General features: G+C 42.3%; 1 protein-coding gene and 1 pseudogene across 1 annotated transcript in view; both read left to right on the top strand.

The window, feature by feature from the left end:
- The window catches only part of LOC143928185 (retinol dehydrogenase 8-like), a 33009-nt gene extending 17149 nt beyond the window's left edge, over nt 1-15860 (top strand). Inside the window, exons 3-6 of the mRNA XM_077452898.1 lie at nt 513-692; nt 1041-1134; nt 11636-11819; nt 13301-15860. Coding sequence (XP_077309024.1) covers nt 513-692; nt 1041-1134; nt 11636-11819; nt 13301-13534 — 692 coding nt within the window. The 3' untranslated portion in view covers nt 13535-15860. The remainder of the gene's footprint in view (nt 1-512; nt 693-1040; nt 1135-11635; nt 11820-13300) is intronic.
- Nucleotides 15861-16644: 784 nt separating this feature from the next.
- LOC143928547 (U2 spliceosomal RNA) lies at nt 16645-16726 on the top strand (annotated as a pseudogene).
- The last annotated feature ends 3854 nt before the right edge of the window (nt 16727-20580 follow it).

The following is a 20580-nucleotide window of genomic DNA, read 5'->3' as shown; positions in this document are numbered from 1 at the left end:
GTGCAAATCCACTTTGCACTACAAGTTCACTGAAAGTGCACTTGGAAGTGCAGTCGCTGTAGATCTGGCCGGAAGATCTGAAATGAGGGGAAGCTCTGCTGATTTTATCATCCAATCATATGCAAGCCAAAATGCTGTTTTTATTTTCCTTGCATGTCCCCCTCGGATCTAAAACTACTGCACTTCCAAGTGCACTTGCAGTGCACTTGTAGTGCAAAGTGGATTTGCCTTTAGTAAATCAACCCCATAGTGAACTGTTATTATATCAGACACCACAGTCACTCAATTCAGTTTATGAATACTTTTTTTGTGAGTTAAAACAAAACCAAAGAGTTTATGTTTGCTGCATAGATTTGGATAATGTTGTATTCCAAAGTTTGAATTTTGCATATACCATCTATCATATGAAAGTAAAGTATGCATGATGCTTAGTATGTAAACAAGATGCAAAACAACATAATATCTCAGTCTTGTTAGAAAATCTATATGTTCTAAATCTTTATTACCCACAGTTAGTAATGCTGGAATGGGACTTATTGGCCCCATTGAATGTCAAACCATTGAAGAAATGAAAACTGTAATGGACACAAACTTCTTTGGACTGGTCAGACTACTGAAAGAAATATTACCAGACATGAAGAAGAGGAAGAATGGACACATCGTAATAATAAGCAGCGTGATGGGAATACAAGGTACAGTAGATTTTGTGAATACGCTGGAACAACTGGCCCTCTAGCACTGCATGGTGTATGTCTCCCCATATTTAAACACGTTCTGCCGATCAATGAAAGCATTTTACATCTTGCTAAGATCAAGCAATTTCAAGCAATTTGCCTCATATGCACAAGGCCAGAAGTGGCAAATGTTCCATCTGATCAAAAGTATCTATGCTGTATGGCCACAGGCATAGTCTAGACTCTAGCCTATGCCTGCAGAATCTACTCTGAGTAATATAGAAATGTATATTAGGCTGAGCTAGACAATTTTTTATGTAGCTGGCTATCTACATATGAAATAAAAGTGTATGTCTGTTCTTGCAGGTATTCTATTTAATGATGTGTATGCTGCCTCCAAGTTTGCTGTTGAAGGCTTCTGTGAAAGTCTTGCAATACAGGCATTGAAATTCAAATTGCAGTAAGTATGGTTATTAAAACTTGAGACATAAATGCATTTAGGGTGTATATGGGCCCAGCTGAGATTGTAACAAGAAGCTATGCAACGTGGGCCACACAATCAGTTTCTCAACAGTCTGAAGATTGATGAGTATAAAAACAGTAGTTGTGGGCTGGAGGCATGTTCATAAAAAAAAGTAAGTGTAACTATAATAAAAGAAGAACGTTAGAGGATACTGATATTCTCTATACTGGGAAACAGTCCCTTTTTTCTGCATCTCTGTGACCTGTGCTGAATGAGGAATGGTTATACACTTGCAAAGCCATAGATAATTTGTTTCCTGGGGATGGAGTTGAGGCAGCCTTGGGCATCCAGAGGAGAACAATTGGGCAGCATTAGGTTTATGGATGTGGCAAATTTGTGGTAACAGTGGGAGCGGCTTAAAATTTGAGCCTACTCACTCTGTACATGGTAACATACTGTATGCAACAGTCCCTGTAACCACAAAATATGCTTTACTGTGCCACAAGCAAGGGTCTATGGGACATGTACAAACTTCAGAACAATCATAATAGTGTTATTTAACCCCTTTTCCCCCTACATTTATGGTAGGTGGCAGTGTTATTTACCTCCCCTCCCCCCGCATTGGTGGTCAGCGGCAATATTAATGAATTCCTTTCCTCCCTGCATTGGTTGTTAGTGGCAATGCTATAAACCCATAAGCACACATTTGTCAATGAAGAATGTGGGAAGCCACTGCCGCAACAGCTAGGAATAAGGATGAGCAGGAGACAGAACTAGTGAAGCAAATTTCTTGATTTCTAGCCTAGCCGTTGAACCTGCATGAACAATCAGGGAGTAAGGGTGTTCTGCCCCCATATCCCCCCCTCTTTATCAAAGCCCTATGGGCCTTTGTTATTGGGGCAACACTTTGGTCACATCTGTAATAAGCAATAGCCAGCTGTGACCAAGTTGTTGTACAACATATACAGTGTTCAACCAATACAACACAAAGCCACACGTGCCAACCATACACATGCACCGAGTCTACAGTTCTATCAGCAAGGTATGTTGCAATAGTCATAACCACATACCAAGCACCACCTTTGAAGAAAATCTGTATAAAATCTGTAGGCTGCTATTACTTAACTGCATAATTGATGTCTAGCAGTTATGTCGATCTTTAGTATTTTCTGGGTCACTGCTGAGACAGCTGGGCAACTAGCATTTTCAAAAGGTGGTCAACAGCAGTAGCCTCTGCATTCTCTAGCACATTTCCTTTAAATTGTATATGTAGAGGTTTTATATATGATTTTTTAATTTGTCCAAAATAAAAATAAAATAACCGTTGAAAAAATGTTTATTCTTTATAAATAAATATAATATGCTTTATTTCATATTTACTGTGACCCATGACTTTCCCCTTGCTATTTCATCCAACAGTGCCTGTGCTGTTCTTTATTGATTCCTCTCTCATGTCACAGCTTTCTAAGGCCGCGTACACACGAGCGGACTGTATGGCCTACTTAGTCCGTCATACAATCCGACGGACAGTCCGTCATACTTTCGAATGAACGGACTTGACCACACACGGATGCACAAACAGTCTGTCGAAAGCTTGCGCGATGACGTGTACAGCACGTACGACGGGACTAGAAATAGGAAGTCCAATACACAGCAATGCACCCTTCCGCCGTGTAAATCCTTTCTGAGCATGCGCCATTCTTATTCCGTCGAACTAGCCTACTGACGAGCGGATTGTCCACTGAAACCAAAGTATGACGGACAGAATTTCGAAAAATCCGAAATACTTAGTACGCCAGACTGCACGCTGAAAAAGTCAGCTGAAGCCCACACACGAGCGGACTGTCCGCTGAAATGTGTTTAGACGGAATAGTAGGCCATACAGTCCGCCCGTGTGTACGCGGCCTAACAATTCATAGATAGCAGCTATGAATACTCTGGATATCTGGAAATCAGGCTTTTGAGGGTAAAGTCAAATTGTAAAACCTTTCTGGATACAATGAAATCTTCACTTTGCTTATCCTTTTCCAGTTGACTAGAACTGCTATTTATTTTCTATTGGCTGAGGTCAACCAGTAGAAAAATAAATAATTAAAGCCAATGGGGAAATAGAGTGTTTTTTACACATAGTTTTATAGCTGCTATCTAGGAATTTCTAAAGATCTATGACCGGATAAAATATTGAAAGATGAGTTCACATTTTGTAGCATGTTACTTCTTACATGTTACACCCATATTCAGGGTGTAACATATTACAAATGCACTGGCCCCCGCACCCCTTCTCAAGTCCCAGTTTTGACATTGAGAGGCCACAATCTAAAGAAAACGTCTCCGCCCGCCAAGTTGCGTCATTCAATCACAGTGTTCTGTGAATGAATGGACTACAATTACTGACAGCCTTTGCAGCTGTCGGCTTGTAGTTCTCAATGAACTTCCACGGTGGTATTGAGCACATTGGTAGCTAATTGATTCTTTCTGTCAGTGTGAAACTGCTTGGCTGTACGATGTACGGGGCAGACAGCACACACTGACAGTCTGCAGGAGTCCAGCATGGCACTAGCGATCTGATCACTGGTGCAATGTTTTCCAGGCTCCTAAAAAAAAAAACAGTAAATGCACATTTTTTTACCTGCAAAAAATGTGCATTTAGTATTTTTTTTTAAAAGACGAACTTATGCTTTAAAGAACCTACAAAAACATCAAGGAATGTTGGCAACATATGTAGCTTTGCCATGATGGTTTAATGTATCTACTAGCAGTTTTTTTTTAAACTGAACTTACCCTTTAAAGAACCTACAAAAACCTCTATGTTAGGCCGCGTACACACGCGGGGACTGTTCGCTCAACTTTGTTCGTCAAACAGTTTCAGCAAACAGTCCGCTCAAAATTAGCATGGACGGACTTGCCCACACACGACGAACGAACAGTTTGCTGAAACCGTGCGCGATGACGTGAACGGCACGTACGACGGGACGGAAAATACAACGTCCTATACACTGCATTACAACTTTTGGCGTGTAAATCCTTTCTGAGCATGCGCGGAACTTAGTTTGACGAACAAGCCTACACACGAGGGGACTGTTCGCTGAAACCAAGTTTCAGCGGACAGTTTTTCGGAAATTCCGAAAAACCTTGTTCAGCAAACTGTTCGCTGAAACTGTCCGCTGAAAGCCCACACACGGGCGGACTGTCCGCCGAAACACTGTTCAGCGGACAAAGTTGGGCGAACAGTCCCCGCGTGTGTACGCGGCCTTACTGTTATATGTTACTGTTAAATAGGCTAAAACCAGGAATGGTATGGTTTACTTTAAAAATAAGAATATAGCATATTACCATCATGTAATCTTTAGTCAGTAGGTCCAGCTTTAGTTTCCTTATCATATCTTTTCCAGTAATTGCTTAGCAGCCTGTTGTAATCTGTCCATTGCTTACAGGCCCTGTAGCTGAACTTGCAGGTTACAAATGGAACTGAGTGACTTATCACAACAATTCATCCTTTTTCAGATGACTTAGGCCCCTTTCACACATGCGGACATTATGTCCGTATTTCATCCATCCATTTGCAGATGAAATACGGACTTACATGCATCCCTATGGAATAGCGGGTGTCTGCGGATGAACATCCGCAGACACCCGCTATCATCCCCCTCCGCTATTGTCCGATTCTGCAGACGGAGGAAAATACAATTTTTCTATCCGTCTGCAGAGCGGATCAGATGAACACGGACAGACGGTCCGTGTTCATCCGATCCCCCATAGAGGAGAGCGGAGAGCTGACAGGGCGGTCCCTGCACAGTGTGCCGGGACCGCCCTGTCCGCCGCCCGGTCAGCAGGGACAACGGAGTGATCCCCGCTGAGCAAGCGGATCATCACGGGGCGGATCATTACTGATCCGTCCCGTGTGAAAGGGGCCTTAGTCCTATGTTTCAATTAGACAAAACCAGTTGCAGGGCAGACAGCTACCACTGTGCTGTACCTTCCAGGAATCCCTTTGCATGTATTAAAGAAGAAGTTTGGGGTTAACAAAAAAACAAAAAAGCAAGCACACATACTCACCTCTTTGCTGCAACATTGGTGTATTGTGGCAACTGTCACATATTGGCTCCAAGCCCAAGAACTGAGCGATCACATGACCACTGATTGCTCAGTTCTCTGTCTGATGAAAGCAGAAGGCGGTCCCACTCAAAATGTCTCTCTGCTTTGCCCCTCCAGTGCTCACTGGGGTTGGTTGGGGAGGGGACGGGCTTAGCTGACTCCAGCTCTCAGCCACATGCTGAGAGGCAGAGCCTTCTATCAATCAGGCAGCTGGGTGGATCCTGACAATATTGTTGAGACCTTTCAAGAGCCTTGAGCAGTTCTGCCATGTCAGATAGCCTGCTATCAGATGATTCAGGATCACAGAAGAGCAAAAGTAAGCACACACCAGTGATCCAGGAGAAGTATGGCCAAAAAGAAGGTTTGGTCATACTTCTATTTTAAATATTTAGTTGTAAAATAAAAAAATGTGTTGTTTGACCGGGGATTGGAGACCTGCTGTGACCGATACTTTTTTTCACATATATCCGCACTGTGATTGCCGCCTGTCCCGACCTATACTGGTTACGGGAGCTACCCTATATTTGGTTTAAGACGACTACATTTTTGAAGGCCGTCCTACCTAGTGCATCGCCAGTAGGCCTGGGTACGAGTCCCGGGCTTCCACGCACTCACAATACATGTCGGGTCTCCTCCTCTGTCTCCCGATCACGGTGTGGGTCTACTTATTTTTTACCTTTAAAGTTAGGTGTAGCTTATGCCACCAGACTGTTTATTATTGCTTAATGGAATGGTGGTTGCTTCCGTAAGTGTCCTCCTCTTAGAGTTTTTTTTCAGTTGCCTTTTATTTAATTTCGGGGACGGGGACCCAAAGATGAAGGTGGGAGGGGAATTATCCCCTGCGTGGGACAGAGGTATGGACCTCATGCTCTCCCCTGGGAGTTCACCGGGAGGGGGGCGGGACTAAAACTCCTGTTAGCTGCGTCCCCTCTGTCTATGTTCTAACAGGGAGCCTATACACTCCTAGTATCCGCTAGATTTTATTATATCTGTAGCTGAGGCGATAAAGGATTATATTGGGAGAGAGGGAAGCTGAGACTTTTCAGTGAAGTTCTTATACAAGTGAACATGTGTTTGTTAATTTTTTCCTTTTTCTGTTCTTTTTTATTCGTTTGGTTACCTCAGTGTTCAACACCTGTACACACCAGTTTCTCTAGGTTTGTGTTCAGAGTTTTTTTTGATTGCCAGGTCTTTAAGCCACCCTGCCCTGCCCTCGGGCCGGATCTGGACGTTGAACATAGTTTTAGTGCATGATTGTACCTCTCCTCCCCACCCTGAATGATACCATCAGCTTAGGTCATCCATGTGAGATGATGGTTATATCTAGGTGGGGGATTATGATTTCTATCATTGTAAGTTCCCTCATAGGAGACGGCTGGCTGCGTCACAGCTTGTCTGCAGCGCAGCCCTTATCAGTTTTGTGGTTTAATACGTCTAGGTGATATATTTACAGAGTATATAAGAGAGCGCTTGAGTAACACCTTTTAACTCGCCTCTCTAACTGCAGGGTCCCAGGGTGTCCTGCACTCCTTCCTAATTCCTCGTTCAGCAGGATGTGAGATGTAAATCCCTTATCCTTTCTTCGGTTGCCTTGGGCCTTCTCCCCTCACGATGGTGCCAATCAGAATAGATATTTGTAACTCTCCACCCAGACTGCCCACCGACTATCTCCGGACACTGGTTGTAGGGAATCTCCCTGCAATCTGTGGTGGAAGTGCGAGCAGGTCTTACACTTCTCCGGATTATCATCCAGGATGCTCACTCATTCCCCACCTGTAGCCTCCTGTCCTCAAGTGTTCTTTCCAAAAGTTGTACTAGTTTAAGCTACACTACATCGGGAGATAGTTGAATTTCTCTCCTGACGTACCGTCCACCCTTTCTCTTGTGACCACTTTCTCTCCTTACAAAGAAACCCTCACATCTCACTAGGTAATTTCCAAGCACCCCAAGACGGGACTCCAGTTTTCTACCCTTAGCTTTTCACCTTGTAGCCCCCTTCCCTTCCGGCTAAGTAAATCACGTATTAGGACACTCAGCTTTAAACACAAAACAGCGCTCTCCCCCTAGACACCCAATCCCACAAGAGGTCTCCCATAAGGCATCTCCTCGCATATAGCATGGCTCCCAAGCTCCAATTGAATGTGCGAGATTCCCTCAAGATAGTCTCCCTAAACGCGCGAGGACTCAACATACCCGAAAAGCGGTCTCAAGTGTTGCTTTTCGCACATAAATGCAGGGCTGACATAGTTTTCCTTCAGGAAACTCATTTTAAGTCTAACTCCACCCCCAAACTCTCTAACTACCGTTTCCCGTGGGTCATACATGCCACTAATCCGGCAACAAAATCTAAAGGAGTCTCAATCCTCATAGCTAAACAATGCCCTCTCCAGATTGAGGACACCCTACTGGACCCAGAGGCGAGGTTTATTTTTGTTAAGGGCAGACTGAGGGGCAAACGTATCACCTTGGCCAACATATATGCCCCCAACTCAGGGCAGCCCTCTTTTTTCAGAATGACCCTGACTAGGCTCTCCTCCTTCCAGGAGGGCATTCTCATCTTGGGAGGGGACTTCAATGTCCCCCTTAACCCAATCCAAGACTCATCTAGTGGTTCCTCGTCTCTTACGTACAAAGCTTTACGCACAATCAAATCACACCTACAAGAATTATGTCTTCATGATTCCTGGTGCACATTAAACCCTCAGGGGAAGGATTACTCCTTTTATTCTATCCCTCACAATCGGTACTCCAGATTGGACTACCTATTTTTGGACGCAAAGAGATTTACCGTGCCTCCGTGAAGCTTCCATAGAGGCTATGTACATCTCTGATCATCATCCCATAGCCATGACCCTACAGATTGCAGACAATCCCCGCACACCACCAATTTGGCGACTAGATCCCTCCCTGCTGTCTGACCCAGTAATTTCAGCTTCCATTTAGGAAAATCTGACCAATTACTTCAAAGAGAACCACTCTCCAACCATAGATCCCATGTCAGTATGGGAAGCCCACAAATGTACAATTCGTGGGGAGTTTATGGCAGCAGCAGCAAAAAGTAAAAAAGAGAGAAATAACCTCATAGTGCAGCTCACCAACTGCATTAAAACCCTGGAAAAAGCCCATACACTTTCTATAGTCAGAGACACCCTTGCTGAATTAAACCATGCAAGGCAAGAACTTCTCCAGATCTTAAACTCCCAAATCAAAAGAAACTATATGCTTTTGCGTAAATTCTTTTACGAATATGGCAATAAATCTGGTAAACTATTGGCTAGAGCACTCAGAAAGCAACAGGCCACCAGAACCATTCATTCCATCACGGACCGCACGGGCAACAAAGTAGTATCCAACCGCATGATTGCTGAACAATTTGTTCAATATTACTCCAAACTCTATAACATTCGGGAACAGTCGCCAGAGGAGGATCAGGCACATAGAAGGCATTTAATTGAGAATTTTTTACAAACATATGCTCCAACTCCCATTTCACCGGAGACGGCACTTTCTTTAGAAGCGCCTCTCTCGGCCCCTGAACTTGAGACAGCTCTCAAACAAATGAAACCGGGAAAAAGCCCTGGCGGTCTTACTGCATGCTATTATAAATCTTATATTGCCACCCTAAAACAACATTTTCTTGCAGCATTTAACTCATTAACATCAGACAAACCACCCCCCCCCAGATTTACTAAGGGCCCATATCACGGTAATCCCGAAACCTAATAAAGACGAAACACAAGTGACAAACTATAGACCCATTTCATTGCTTAATGTGGATCTAAAGATCTACGCCAAGATATTAGCTAATCGTCTTCTCCCCCTCCTTCCCCAGCTTGTGTCTCTCGATCAGGTGGGATTCGTGCCGGGGAGGGAGGGAAGAGATAATACGATCAAATCGCTCTCCATACACCACTGGCTGACCTCCTCGACACAAAAAGGATTTTTCCTCTTGTTGGATGCGGAGAAGGCGTTCGACAGAGTGGACTGGGACTACATGGCAGAAGTCCTGCGAAAAATAGGTTTACCTGACCAACTGACATCTCTTATTATGGCTTTGTACGCTTCTCCAACGGCCCAAGTCAGGATTAATGGTCAACTGTCCAATGGGACCCGTCAGGGTTGCCCGCTCTCACCCCTATTATTTATCCTCACCTTAGAACCCCTCCTCCGCAGGTTGAACTCAAATCCGGACATTAAGGGGGTACAGATTGGAACCAAGACTCATAAAATTGCCACCTTCGCTGACGACATCCTACTTTTCCTTACTGAACCTCTTGTTTCCATTCCTAATCTCCTTAAAGACCTTGATGCCTTTAAGGCGCTATCCAATTTACAAATCAATTTTTCTAAATCGGAGGCCCTGAATATATCCCTGAATACCGAAACGATAGATTTGTGCCAAAAATGTTTTCCCTTTCGCTGGAATAATACAGCCATCACTTATTTAGGCATTAAGCTACCCTCTAGACTGGGAAACTTATACTCTGTTAACTTTGTCCCCATTCTCCAGACCATCCAGAAAGATCTCAAAGCCTGGTCTACTATTCTCTTGGTTCGGTAGATCCTCAATTATTAAAATGAATGTCCTTCCCCCGGCCTTCTTTAAATCATTCCAGACTATCTGTGCCAACTTTATTTGGAATGGACAACGAGCCAGGCTAAGCTTTGCCAGACTGACCCTACCGAAAACCAAAGGAGGCATCAACCTACCTGATGTCAAGAAATATTATAGACTAAAAAATAAAAAATAAATTGTAGACTGGAATGTTCATTCGCATACCAAAGCTTGGATACAGATAGAGAACGCTTTCTCCTTATCTCCGATTAAATTCCTACCATGGCTGAATCCTGAACATGTCCCTCAAACATGCAAACAACACCCCCTAATTGCGGGTACATTGCAAGCTTATCGTTCGGCCTGTCACACCCATCACATTTCCTCCCATCATAGTCCGATGACTTCGATAAAACATAACCCCGCATTTCCAGCAGGCCAATCAGATACGTTCTTCTCTGTATTGTGGCATTCAACTGACATTAGAGCTCTGCACTTTTTTTCCAATGCCTGACTCCGATCTATACCAGAACTCCCAGCACAACCTTCGGGGCGCCCCTTCCCGCTGTGGGTTTATTTTCAAATCAAACACTTTTTGACGAGCCGACAATCTAAATTTGACTTTGCTAGGCAGCTCGCGCCATTTGAAACGTTATGCAACCACAACGCCACGTCATTTCCAGTATATACGCAATGTTTTTCTCAACACATAGCCCAAAAGCCAACTTGGCCGTTCACAGCTGGGAAACTGATTTATCTCTGTCCTTGACGGATAGTAATTGGACGAATATTTTTACTCATATTCATAAAGGCTCTTCTAATGTCTCTGTTCAGGAAAATAATTTCAAAATTTTCACCTAACACCCGTCAAACTCCACAAACGTGATTCCAACATAACCCCTTCTTGCTGGAGATGTCCAGACAGCATAGGCTCATTCATACATATTTGGTGGTCCTGTCCTCGGCTCCAACCGTTTTGGAAGGAGATACATCGCCTTATATGCCAAATTACCACGTTCCCCATCGATTTCTCCCCAGTACCAATGCTTCTACACCACTCTGCACTTCCACTGAAAACATACTACCGCTCTCTAGCACAACACCTGTTAAATGCCGCAAAGATGTGCATTCCCCCACTATGGAAATCCACTACACCTCCTTCAGTCTCTGATTGGATTAAGAGAGCCTCCAACATAGCTGAAATTGAAAATTTGATTTGCCAAGCTAAAGATACCCCATCTAAATATTGGGCAACTTGGGCTTGCTGGCACCACTTCCGAACTTCGGCTGAATGCAGCCAACTGTTAACCGGAGTTCCCCCGCCTTAAGACCCTGATACCCATTCTTCCCACTTGATTAGGTCCACACCCCCTGATTAGTTTCCATCACTAGACTTCCTGATCCCCATAGCTCTTAAGATCTTGCTACTTATAGCACACATGGAAACCAGCTACCTACCGTTTGTTACATAATAGTCACAGACATCCCTAGCACTCGACCCCCTAGTAAGCCCCCTCGAAGGACTAGCTTCTAGTGGATGTGTACTAGGCTCTTGAAAGGGTTTTTATAGGTACTTTTGGGTTTCCTCAACCCTCGCTACTCTACCCCTAACCTAAAGCTTAGTTATAGATCGGGTCAACAACACTGATTTTGATTGACGTATACCCGTTACATGTCAGTACTCAAGTTATGATTATTTGTCACTTATACCTGTTACCACTGTTACAACACCATTGTACTCTGTTACGCAGCTCTACTGTACCTGTTTCCTTTTTGTTTTATGTAAACATCAATAAAAGACTTGTAAAATGTGTTGTTTGACTGTATTGTCTACTTACTGTATTGTAGGCTGAGCCTAATTGAACCTGGTCCGGTCATCACAGAGTTTGAAAAGAAAGTCTATGAAGACGGAATGAAAATGGATCTTTCTGGAGTAGATACGGAAACGGCAGAGATGTTTACCAATGTTTATCTTAAAAACTATAAATCAATCTTCCAGAGCCTGGGCCAGACAGCCGAAGATGTGGCAGAGGTAATAGCATTAAAGAGTTAAAATGGAGTAGATAAAGGGCTCCCAATCAAATTTTTCTTAGCCAAAGCAGAAGACAATCAGAAAGTGCTGCTCACTTTTCTTAAAGTTGTTCTAAAGCCTTAAATTTTTTTTTGTTTCTTTCTTTAACCATAATGCATTCTCTGCATTAATGTAAAAAACCTTCTATGCAGATCATTCCCACCCAGCCTGTCCTCATGCTTACCTGAGTCCGATCTCAATCCAGTACCATGTCTAAGAGCAACAACTCTCTGCTCTCTTTCTCCTCACAGGGCAGATTGATAGCAGTGGGAGCCATTGGCTCCCGCTGCTTTCAATTAAATCCAGTGATGAGGGAGAGGGGATGGAGCCAAAACAGGAGTGCCTCTATAGTTAGAGGCTTCCTAGGGGGTACTTGGAGAAGAGGTGGAGCCGGGTGAGCTGATGGGGGACCCCAAAGATTCAGGGCTGCTTTGTGCAAAACCATTGTGTGACATGTTGGGCTGATGTCCCCTGAACATATGTAATTAGGCATCCCTAGGTAATGCACTATGCTTTTTTTGTGTGTTCAGTGTTTGGTTGGTGAGTGGCACTCTGCTAGAATTGAAAATGCATGCCTATTGTCCCACTTGCCGACCGCCCACAGTATATATACATAATTACTTTGACATTAAATATCATTGTTATCGCAGCAGCTAGCTGGCATAACACCGGTATCTTTTTTTCTGTGGGTGATTCGTCATTGAATAAAAAAGAGCCCCCCCCCCCACACCCCTGTGCTTCTCGGTCGCTTCCCAGCTTTCCCACGCCGTCTGTAAGGCCAGAACCAATCCGATGCAGGAAATCGAGTGAGGACAAGGGAGCCCCCACTCAGCTCTATGCCCTTGGAGGACCAGGACGACCTCCGTTGTCAGTTCTCGGGCTTAAAGACATAATTATTTTTTTTTCTTAATGTCAAAGTGTCAAATTTTTTATTTATTTTTTTGCTTTTAAGGGTAAATGAAAGATCTAGAGTCAAAAAGAAGGATGAATAAAGAGGACCTGTCATTCTTATTTATATTACAAGCAATGTTTACATTCCTTGTATTAGGAATAAAAGTGATTAAAAAAATAAAAATAAAAGGGACAGTGTAAAAATAAAAAAATAAAAGTAAAAATAATGAAATAAATAATTGTGTTTGAAAGACCGCCGCGTAAGTACAGTGTGATATAAAATATTGCAACGACCGGCATTGCATTCTCTAGGCTCTCTGCTAAAAATATATATATAATGTTTGGGAGTTTCTAGCAAAAAAAAATACTAATTTAAACTTGGAAACAAAAAGTTCCAGAAAAGGCCTGGTCAGCAGTGGTTAAATTCCCATGTGCACGACACAGATTTGAACTTAGCATGTACTTTTATGTCTAGATGTTTTTGTGTCAAGTGAATGCTCCTATGCAAGACAAATCAATTGTTTTTTTTTCCCTTTCTTTTACTTTTTCAGCACACAATGAAGATCATTCTCTCAGATAACCCACCTTTCCGTCACCAGACAAACACCCTCTACACCCCGATGACAACACTAAAATATGCTGATCCTAATGGTGACTTACCCATTGATACCTTCTACAAGATGGTCTTTCAACATGACAAAGTTTTCAATGCAAGCCTTAATTTTATCAAATTGCTGAGATGGAGAAGTAAAAAGAGTTTTGACCTTGGGAAGAACCAGTCATAAGAAGCTCTGATTATACTTACATTGTATATTTGATCACTTTCTATGCAAAATTATTAAACCGTTAAACCCTAACACTTCAGTGGTCATGGAAAAAGGAGCCATGAAGAGTTTTCCCATAAATTAGAAAATCAGTCCAGACTACTATAGGCTTTTTAGAACTGTCTCCTATTACCAAAGTAAAATTTAAGGGGTATATTTTTACGTTTTTCAAATAAATTGGAATGCACTGTAAGCCCCCCACAGCCCTTCTGCAAAGCACTTTGGAACTCTTATCCCACTGTTGTCTACAGCTTTCAACAGACTATAAGAACCATTATGAATTTATGGTTGCACTGTTATATGCAGATGACTTGGCTAATTGCGTGTCCTATTCCCTATAACCTATATAACCATGGAGGAGTTTTTACAAATAAAAATATTTCAACTGTTTGTCAGCCACAGTGCTTTTGTAGGAGCAATACTGTTCCTTTGAAACACGCACATTTGCTAAACTTCTCTATTTTTGTATTTTTCCTTTGTAAATATATTGTAAGTTGTGTTGTTTATGCTTATATGGTTTTAACTGTGGAATGCTGAGAGTTGTGTTTGTAGGTCAATGGAAAAATGATGATTATGAAAATACTGTATTATTTCTGATTTAAAAAATACATTAATAATAAAGTAAAAATTAAGCTGGGCTAAACAATGTTAGTACAATCAATACAAACTGTAAACTGACAAACAGACTATTTGCTCAAGAAAATGTCCCTTTATTGTTATTTTTTATTTTTATTTTTTTAGAAAGACAATCAACGCCAAAGCCATTTTTTCTAATGTAAATATGTCAGTATCCTAATGGTACTCAAAAGACTATAGAATTACTAGACATACCTTTACAGGACTTCTATATTACCCATGGGTTCTGAACTTGACCACCAAGTTTAGATTGCCACCAGGCAATACCACATGGTGAGCTGCCCCATCCCAGATCCTACTGACCAGTAAGGCTGCTCATCATATAACCATAACCAGGAGAAATGCATGACAGTCAGACCAGCTCTTGATATTTCCAGGAACACCTTTAGATTCATGGCACCTGGATTCACTACTGACATGTGTACTTTAAGAATATACAAGTTCAAAAACTCCAGACAGACAATCTTACATATACAGTAACTATAATAAATAAATTAATAACACCTCCCTGTAATCTCCTTCACAGCAGAATGTAGGTTGAAATAGGGAAGTTCATTACTCTGAGGCCACCAGGTCATCACTGCACTGCACAGTGCTACTGAATGCAATCGGAGTGCATACAAATGCATGTCAGTGTGTGTTTTAATGTGTTTTAATTGATTTAAAAAATGCATGTGCCTAAAAACACATAACTGTCAATCCAGCCTTAATGGCTAGCTTGAGTGGAAATTATAGCAAGTTTCAAGGCACAGGGCCCTAGCTTGTTTGGACTGTTTTTTTTTTTTAACTATAAAGTCTGTAGGTAGTTTATAGCTGGATAAACACCTACTGAATATTGAATCACCCGAAATTTGCATGTGTTGCCCTGTAAGTAACATCAGGATTGAAAAAAGTCTTATTTTTTTATTTACTTTTTTGAAGGAGCTTGATGGGAAATTGTGAGCTGAACAGCACCAATGACCAATCAGATGCAGACACTGTTCATAGTACAAAATCCCACAGCAGGAGATTTGTCAATCTATGATGTTTAGCGTGGATTTAGGAATCTGTTAGATTTAATTTGTTCAGCCTGATGGAAAGACATTATACATTTATGGACAGCTTTAGATTACCTTTTTATTTTCTTGTTTTCAGGTACATACTGAACTTAATTATACCTAGCATTAACTGATTGCAAAATTGAGTTATGGATGGACAGCTTTGTTGGTTACATTTTGCTATTGCACCATTTTTTGTTTCAGTTAAAGAACTATTTGCTACATGCATTTGTCAGTTTATGTTACAGGAGTACTATCCATGAATTTGTTTTCATAGTTTATGCACTAGAATGAATGACTTTAAGCAATGTATATGGTTTTTAAAAACTGGAGCAGTTGAACAGATTTCTTGTTTCCTGTGAAAGATGAAACCTATTTGTTCTCTACGGGTAAATGCTCCGGTTTTACTTCATTTTTGTAAATCTGCACCATACTGCTGTGATATTTAAGTTTAACCGTTGATGCTGTACCACCTGCTAACAGAACAAAAGTGAGCAATTGATTCAGCAACTTTTTTGTAATCCTTTATACAATATTGTAATTTCAAATAGGATTTTGCTTTGTTATGTAAAATGCTAGTGTTTGGATTATAATAATAAAAATATTTCTATTCATTGGTTCATTATATCTTTTAATTTACAAACTCTTCTTAGTTTGATATTTGATTCTTTTAGGCAGGATTATAACCAAATGCATTGACTTTTAAGCTGGGTTCACACTAGGGTTTGCAGAGGCTTACAGCAGAAGTCCGAGGAGTCTTCATTAACCATTTTAGGTTAAATTTCAGCCCGAATTTTGGGCTGAATTTTGACCTGAAACGGACCAAAAGACGCACAGGGCTCCTGTGCAATTTGCACCAGAGCCGCTGCAAAGATGTGTGAACTGGCTCCATAGAGATCCAGTCACAATATCCTTCTATGCGAATTGGATGTGGGGGAAACCCGCATCCATTTTGCATAGGTGTGAACCCAGTTTTAAACTTTGTTTCAAGAGATAAAAATTCCAATGCATAATATATAATAATTGTTCAAAACAAATGGCACAACACCATGGTACATGCATTGTGGTAATGCAGGTTACTACAACTCATATATGTAAAGCTAGCCTCAAGCATGTGGTATTTGCTGTAATAGTAGGTTATTTTGTAAGCAATGTGCCTGATGTATGAATCCCATTGGCTGTCAATCTGATAGCAACAGTCATTATTATACACATTTAGAGCTTTATGAGTTAAAGCAGAACTAAACCCTCCTCTCCTTTACAACCAAGAAAGCTGCAATCTTAGCCAGTTGCCATGATGCTGCACATGTGATTAGTCATGACACCAGCCACTTTATGGCTGGACAGTTTAGTTAGGAGCTACCATAAGCACACTGGTATCTGTATCAGTTATAAATCAAGGCTTCTCGGCCTTTTGGCTAAGATCAAGTGTAGTATCTGTTCTTATCAGTTGCCAATAGGTGGCGCTAGTTTACCGTCCCTGCTCTACGGCGAGGTGGAGTAGGGGTGGCGGTTGCTATGCAAAGCCTGTTGGTGTAAAGGTGACCCGGACTGGTTTGTAGCCGGTTCGGGAAGCCTCCTGATGAGGGCGGAGAACCACTGGTCGGCGCCAGGGGAGGGGACCCTGGCAGACCGGCTTGGATTGTGGCAGCTCTAGCCCCAGTCAGTTTTTCGGGAGGGAACGCTTAGCTCTTCTGTTCCAGCAGAGGGGCGGCCGGTACCTTTCGAATATAATTAGGTAGGAGTGACGGGAGTGAGGGTTTGACCTGATGGCAAAGGGTCTCACTAAGCTCGCTGATCTCCATGCCTTTCTGGCTGTGGTGGGGGCTGTCGTGGTCTGGGCTGGGCTGTCGGGGATGCTTTTGTTGGAAAGCCCATGGTGATGTGCCCCTGGAGTGGCAGTCCAGGGGTGCCTTCTTTCACTGTGCGTCAGCACTTTGATTTAGGCACCTAGGTCACGTCACCATTACACGCTTTTTTTACACCTGCCTCTAGGGCCCGGCCTTTTGGCTAGGACCAGAGGAATTTTTGATTCCTGGCCGGAGGGCCGGCCATTGTATTGCACAATGGCCACTTTTCACTCTCCTCTTCACTATCCCTTCCTCACTTTTTATTTATTTTATTTGTGTGTGTTTGTCACTGTTTGTCACTTCACGTTTGATTAGTAGGGTGTCGGTCCTCGGACCAATCCTGAACGTCTTGTGGGAGAGCGGACATAGGCCTTCTGGCTTGGTCCAATCTCCATGAGGGGGGGCCTACCTTCGGGGAAGCCCCCACAGTACCAAGTACCTAGGAGGTTCTGTTTCGGCAGTCCTCCTGGGGAAAGGAGGTCTTCCGGTTTCGTCCGGGGACCACTTGTTGAGTCTGGTACCTCAGTCCCCGTCTGGAGCCTAACGCCCCGGGGGATCAGGGTATGGTCCTTCTTTTGGAGGACATCAGGCACCCGTCTGCACTTTTTAGTGTTTCACTCTTTATGTGTGTGCACTTTTTTTATGCACCGGGTGGAAGTTTTTTGGGTGTGTTTGCACGCCATGGGCTTTTTCAAAAAAAAAAAAAAGTTATAAATCAAGGCTTCAATTCCTAGTACTGGCTGTAACATAAATGGGGGGGGCGCCCACAGGTAGGTGGGGCATTAGAGCAATTCCCCTAGGAAAACTGGAGGGGCCCAGTTCCTCCAGATTTGAATGGGTCTACCTTGACTGGTCATGGGCTGGGAAGGCAGAGTTGCTGGTGTCTCAGCCCCCTGGGAATGGGACTCCACAAATTGTGGTCACAGCACTAAAAACTTTTTCTATGCTGTGCCTCCATTGGCTAGGTCTTGTGGCTATGTCCAGGGCGGTTTTTGCTATCTGGCCCCAGGGTGTTGATGAATAACGAATCTGAGAGTCGCTATTCGGAAGTTGCCTGAATGTAGGCCTTTAGAACTTCTCTCTGCGTGGCCCAGCAAACTTTTGTAAAAGTGAATAATGTTGATACCTTGTCCCTAAAAGATGGGAGACTAAAGCCTTTGTCCAGGTCAAGACACAGGAATTGCAGGACATTCTAGACCTGGGGTTTACTTTGTCAAACCTTACCCCAGCTGCAAACTAAACAAACTTTGCCCTGCTTTTTTCTAGACCCTATTAATGCTGTTTTTTTTTTGTTTTTTTTAAGCATTGAGTGTACATTAAGTAAAAAGAAAGAAAATACTGCGCTCCTAACTAAGTAATTAAAATATACTACGCAAGCCGCGGCTACTTGAGTGTGATACACACCAAGAGTACAAAGAAAAAAAGGAATGTAGCTGCGCTAACAGTGATTATCCCCCATAGGCGGGAGCTTCAATCAATGTGTAAATTTTCCCAATCATTAAACATTAATGAAGGTGAAGAAATAAATTAGTAAATTAATAAACATTATTTCCAATGAGTTAAAATTGATCAATAAGTTAATGTGAATAACAGTAATTCATATAAATGTTCCTAACAATGCATACAAATAATAAGTGAACACATAAAAATAAAAATAAATAAAAATAATAATAGAAATAAATCGTGAAAAAAATAATAACCCAGAACCCAAAGTGAATGGATTCAAATAATAGTCCAATCAATAATTGAAGCAAAACGTGCAGTCTTCCATCGCCAAAAAGTGTAAAATACCACTAAGAATGCATGCTTACCAGAAGGCAAGCATATTAATCACTCACACCAATTACACAGCAGGGTCTCCAAGATGAGTCTCAAATTGGCATTCAGAATCAGACTGGAGTCGCACCCGGAATGGCTCTCACATATGAATGCAATGGTCTCTCAAAAAATATAAGCAGAGGGACTTCCCATAGCGTAAATCTGGTATACAGCTTTATTGTAAATAAAAGTAAATGTCAGGTCACCTTGAGGCGAGGTGACAGATGCACACCGTAGGGATCAGGAGTGCACCGCAAGGTTGTGGACACTACGGCTGACTGCTGCAGATGGGAGACAGATCCCACTGGGGTTAGAGTGTAAGATTCCCTGGGGCGCGGAGTCTAAGAGCCAGCAGGTGTTCACCAGCGCCTCTAGTGGTGAGGATGGACTTGGCTGCAACTGGCTCCAGGTCACGACCCCCAGGGTCCCCCAGCTCACACCCACAGTAGGCAACAGGAGGATAGGAGGAGGACTTATTTGAGACTCATCTTGGAGACCCTTCTGTGTAATTGGTGTGTGCGATTAAAACGCTTGTCTTCTGGTAAGCGTGCATTCTTAGTGGTGTTTTTCACTTTTTGGTGACGGAAGACTGCACGTTTTGCTTCAATTATTGATTCCAGGACTATTATTTGAATCCAGGTCAAAGTTTAGGTTTAGGTTCTGGGTTATTATTTTTTTAACGATTTATTTCTATTTTTATTTTTATTTATTTTTATGTGTACACTTATTATTTGTATGTATTATTAGGAATATTTATATGAATTACTGTTATTCACATTAACTTATTGATCAATTTCAACTCATTGGAAATAATTTATATTAATTTAATAATTTATTTCTTCACCTTCATTAATGTTTAATGATTTGGGAAAATGTACGCATTGATTGAAGCTCCCGCCTATAATAACTGTTAGCGCAGCTACATTCCTTTTTTTCTTTTTTTCATTGGGTGTACATTGCCTACTACAGAGCACTGTTTAGTAGGAGTGGAAACCCAGAAACGGATCATTTAAGCTCCTAGGCTTCGCGCTAGACCCCTTCTGACAGCCTTCCAGGTTTCCAGTACTGAATCTTACTAGCACCCGCTAATTTTTTTTTTTTTTTTTTTCTCAATCAAAGATTTTATTGAAAATAAGATCAGGTTTACAGTCAAAGTCTGAAAACAAATAGCATTGCAATCAATCTGTAAACAATATAACATATGAGTACATCTCCACTGTGTTCAGATTCGGTTAGCGGCAAGGTTGGAGTAAGAACACAATTGAGGACGCAAAGTGGTGCATGATGTTTGGGGGCAGGTGAGAACGGTGTGGAGGGTGTGGGGGGGGGGGTAGGGGGCAAGGAGGGGGGGGTGTGGGGTGTGATCAGCCCATTGCTATCATTCATAACTAGAGGTCGACCGATATGGGTTTTTCTCTGGCCGATGCCGATGCCGATATTTAGAAATCATGGCGGCCGATAGCCGATATATGATGCCGATTTTTTTGGGCCGATATGTTAGGCCGATTTTTATTTTATTTATTTATTTTTAATCCCCCTTGATCTAACACACCTTTCCCACTGTGGCGTTTTAAGGAGCTTTTGGGCTAAAAATAGCGCCTGTAAAGTGCCTGTAAAATGGCTCCCCTGCAGTCTGTGTGAAAGACAGAGTGCTTTCACACTGAGG

The sequence above is a fragment of the Lithobates pipiens genome, unplaced genomic scaffold (assembly GCF_037356315.1).
Source record: "Lithobates pipiens isolate NorthernLeopardFrog02 unplaced genomic scaffold, aLitPip1_a1.2 Scaffold_23, whole genome shotgun sequence".
Classification (NCBI taxonomy): domain Eukaryota; kingdom Metazoa; phylum Chordata; class Amphibia; order Anura; family Ranidae; genus Lithobates; species Lithobates pipiens.
Note: the sequence above shows the minus strand (reverse complement) of the source record. Positions and strands in the feature narration are given on the sequence as shown.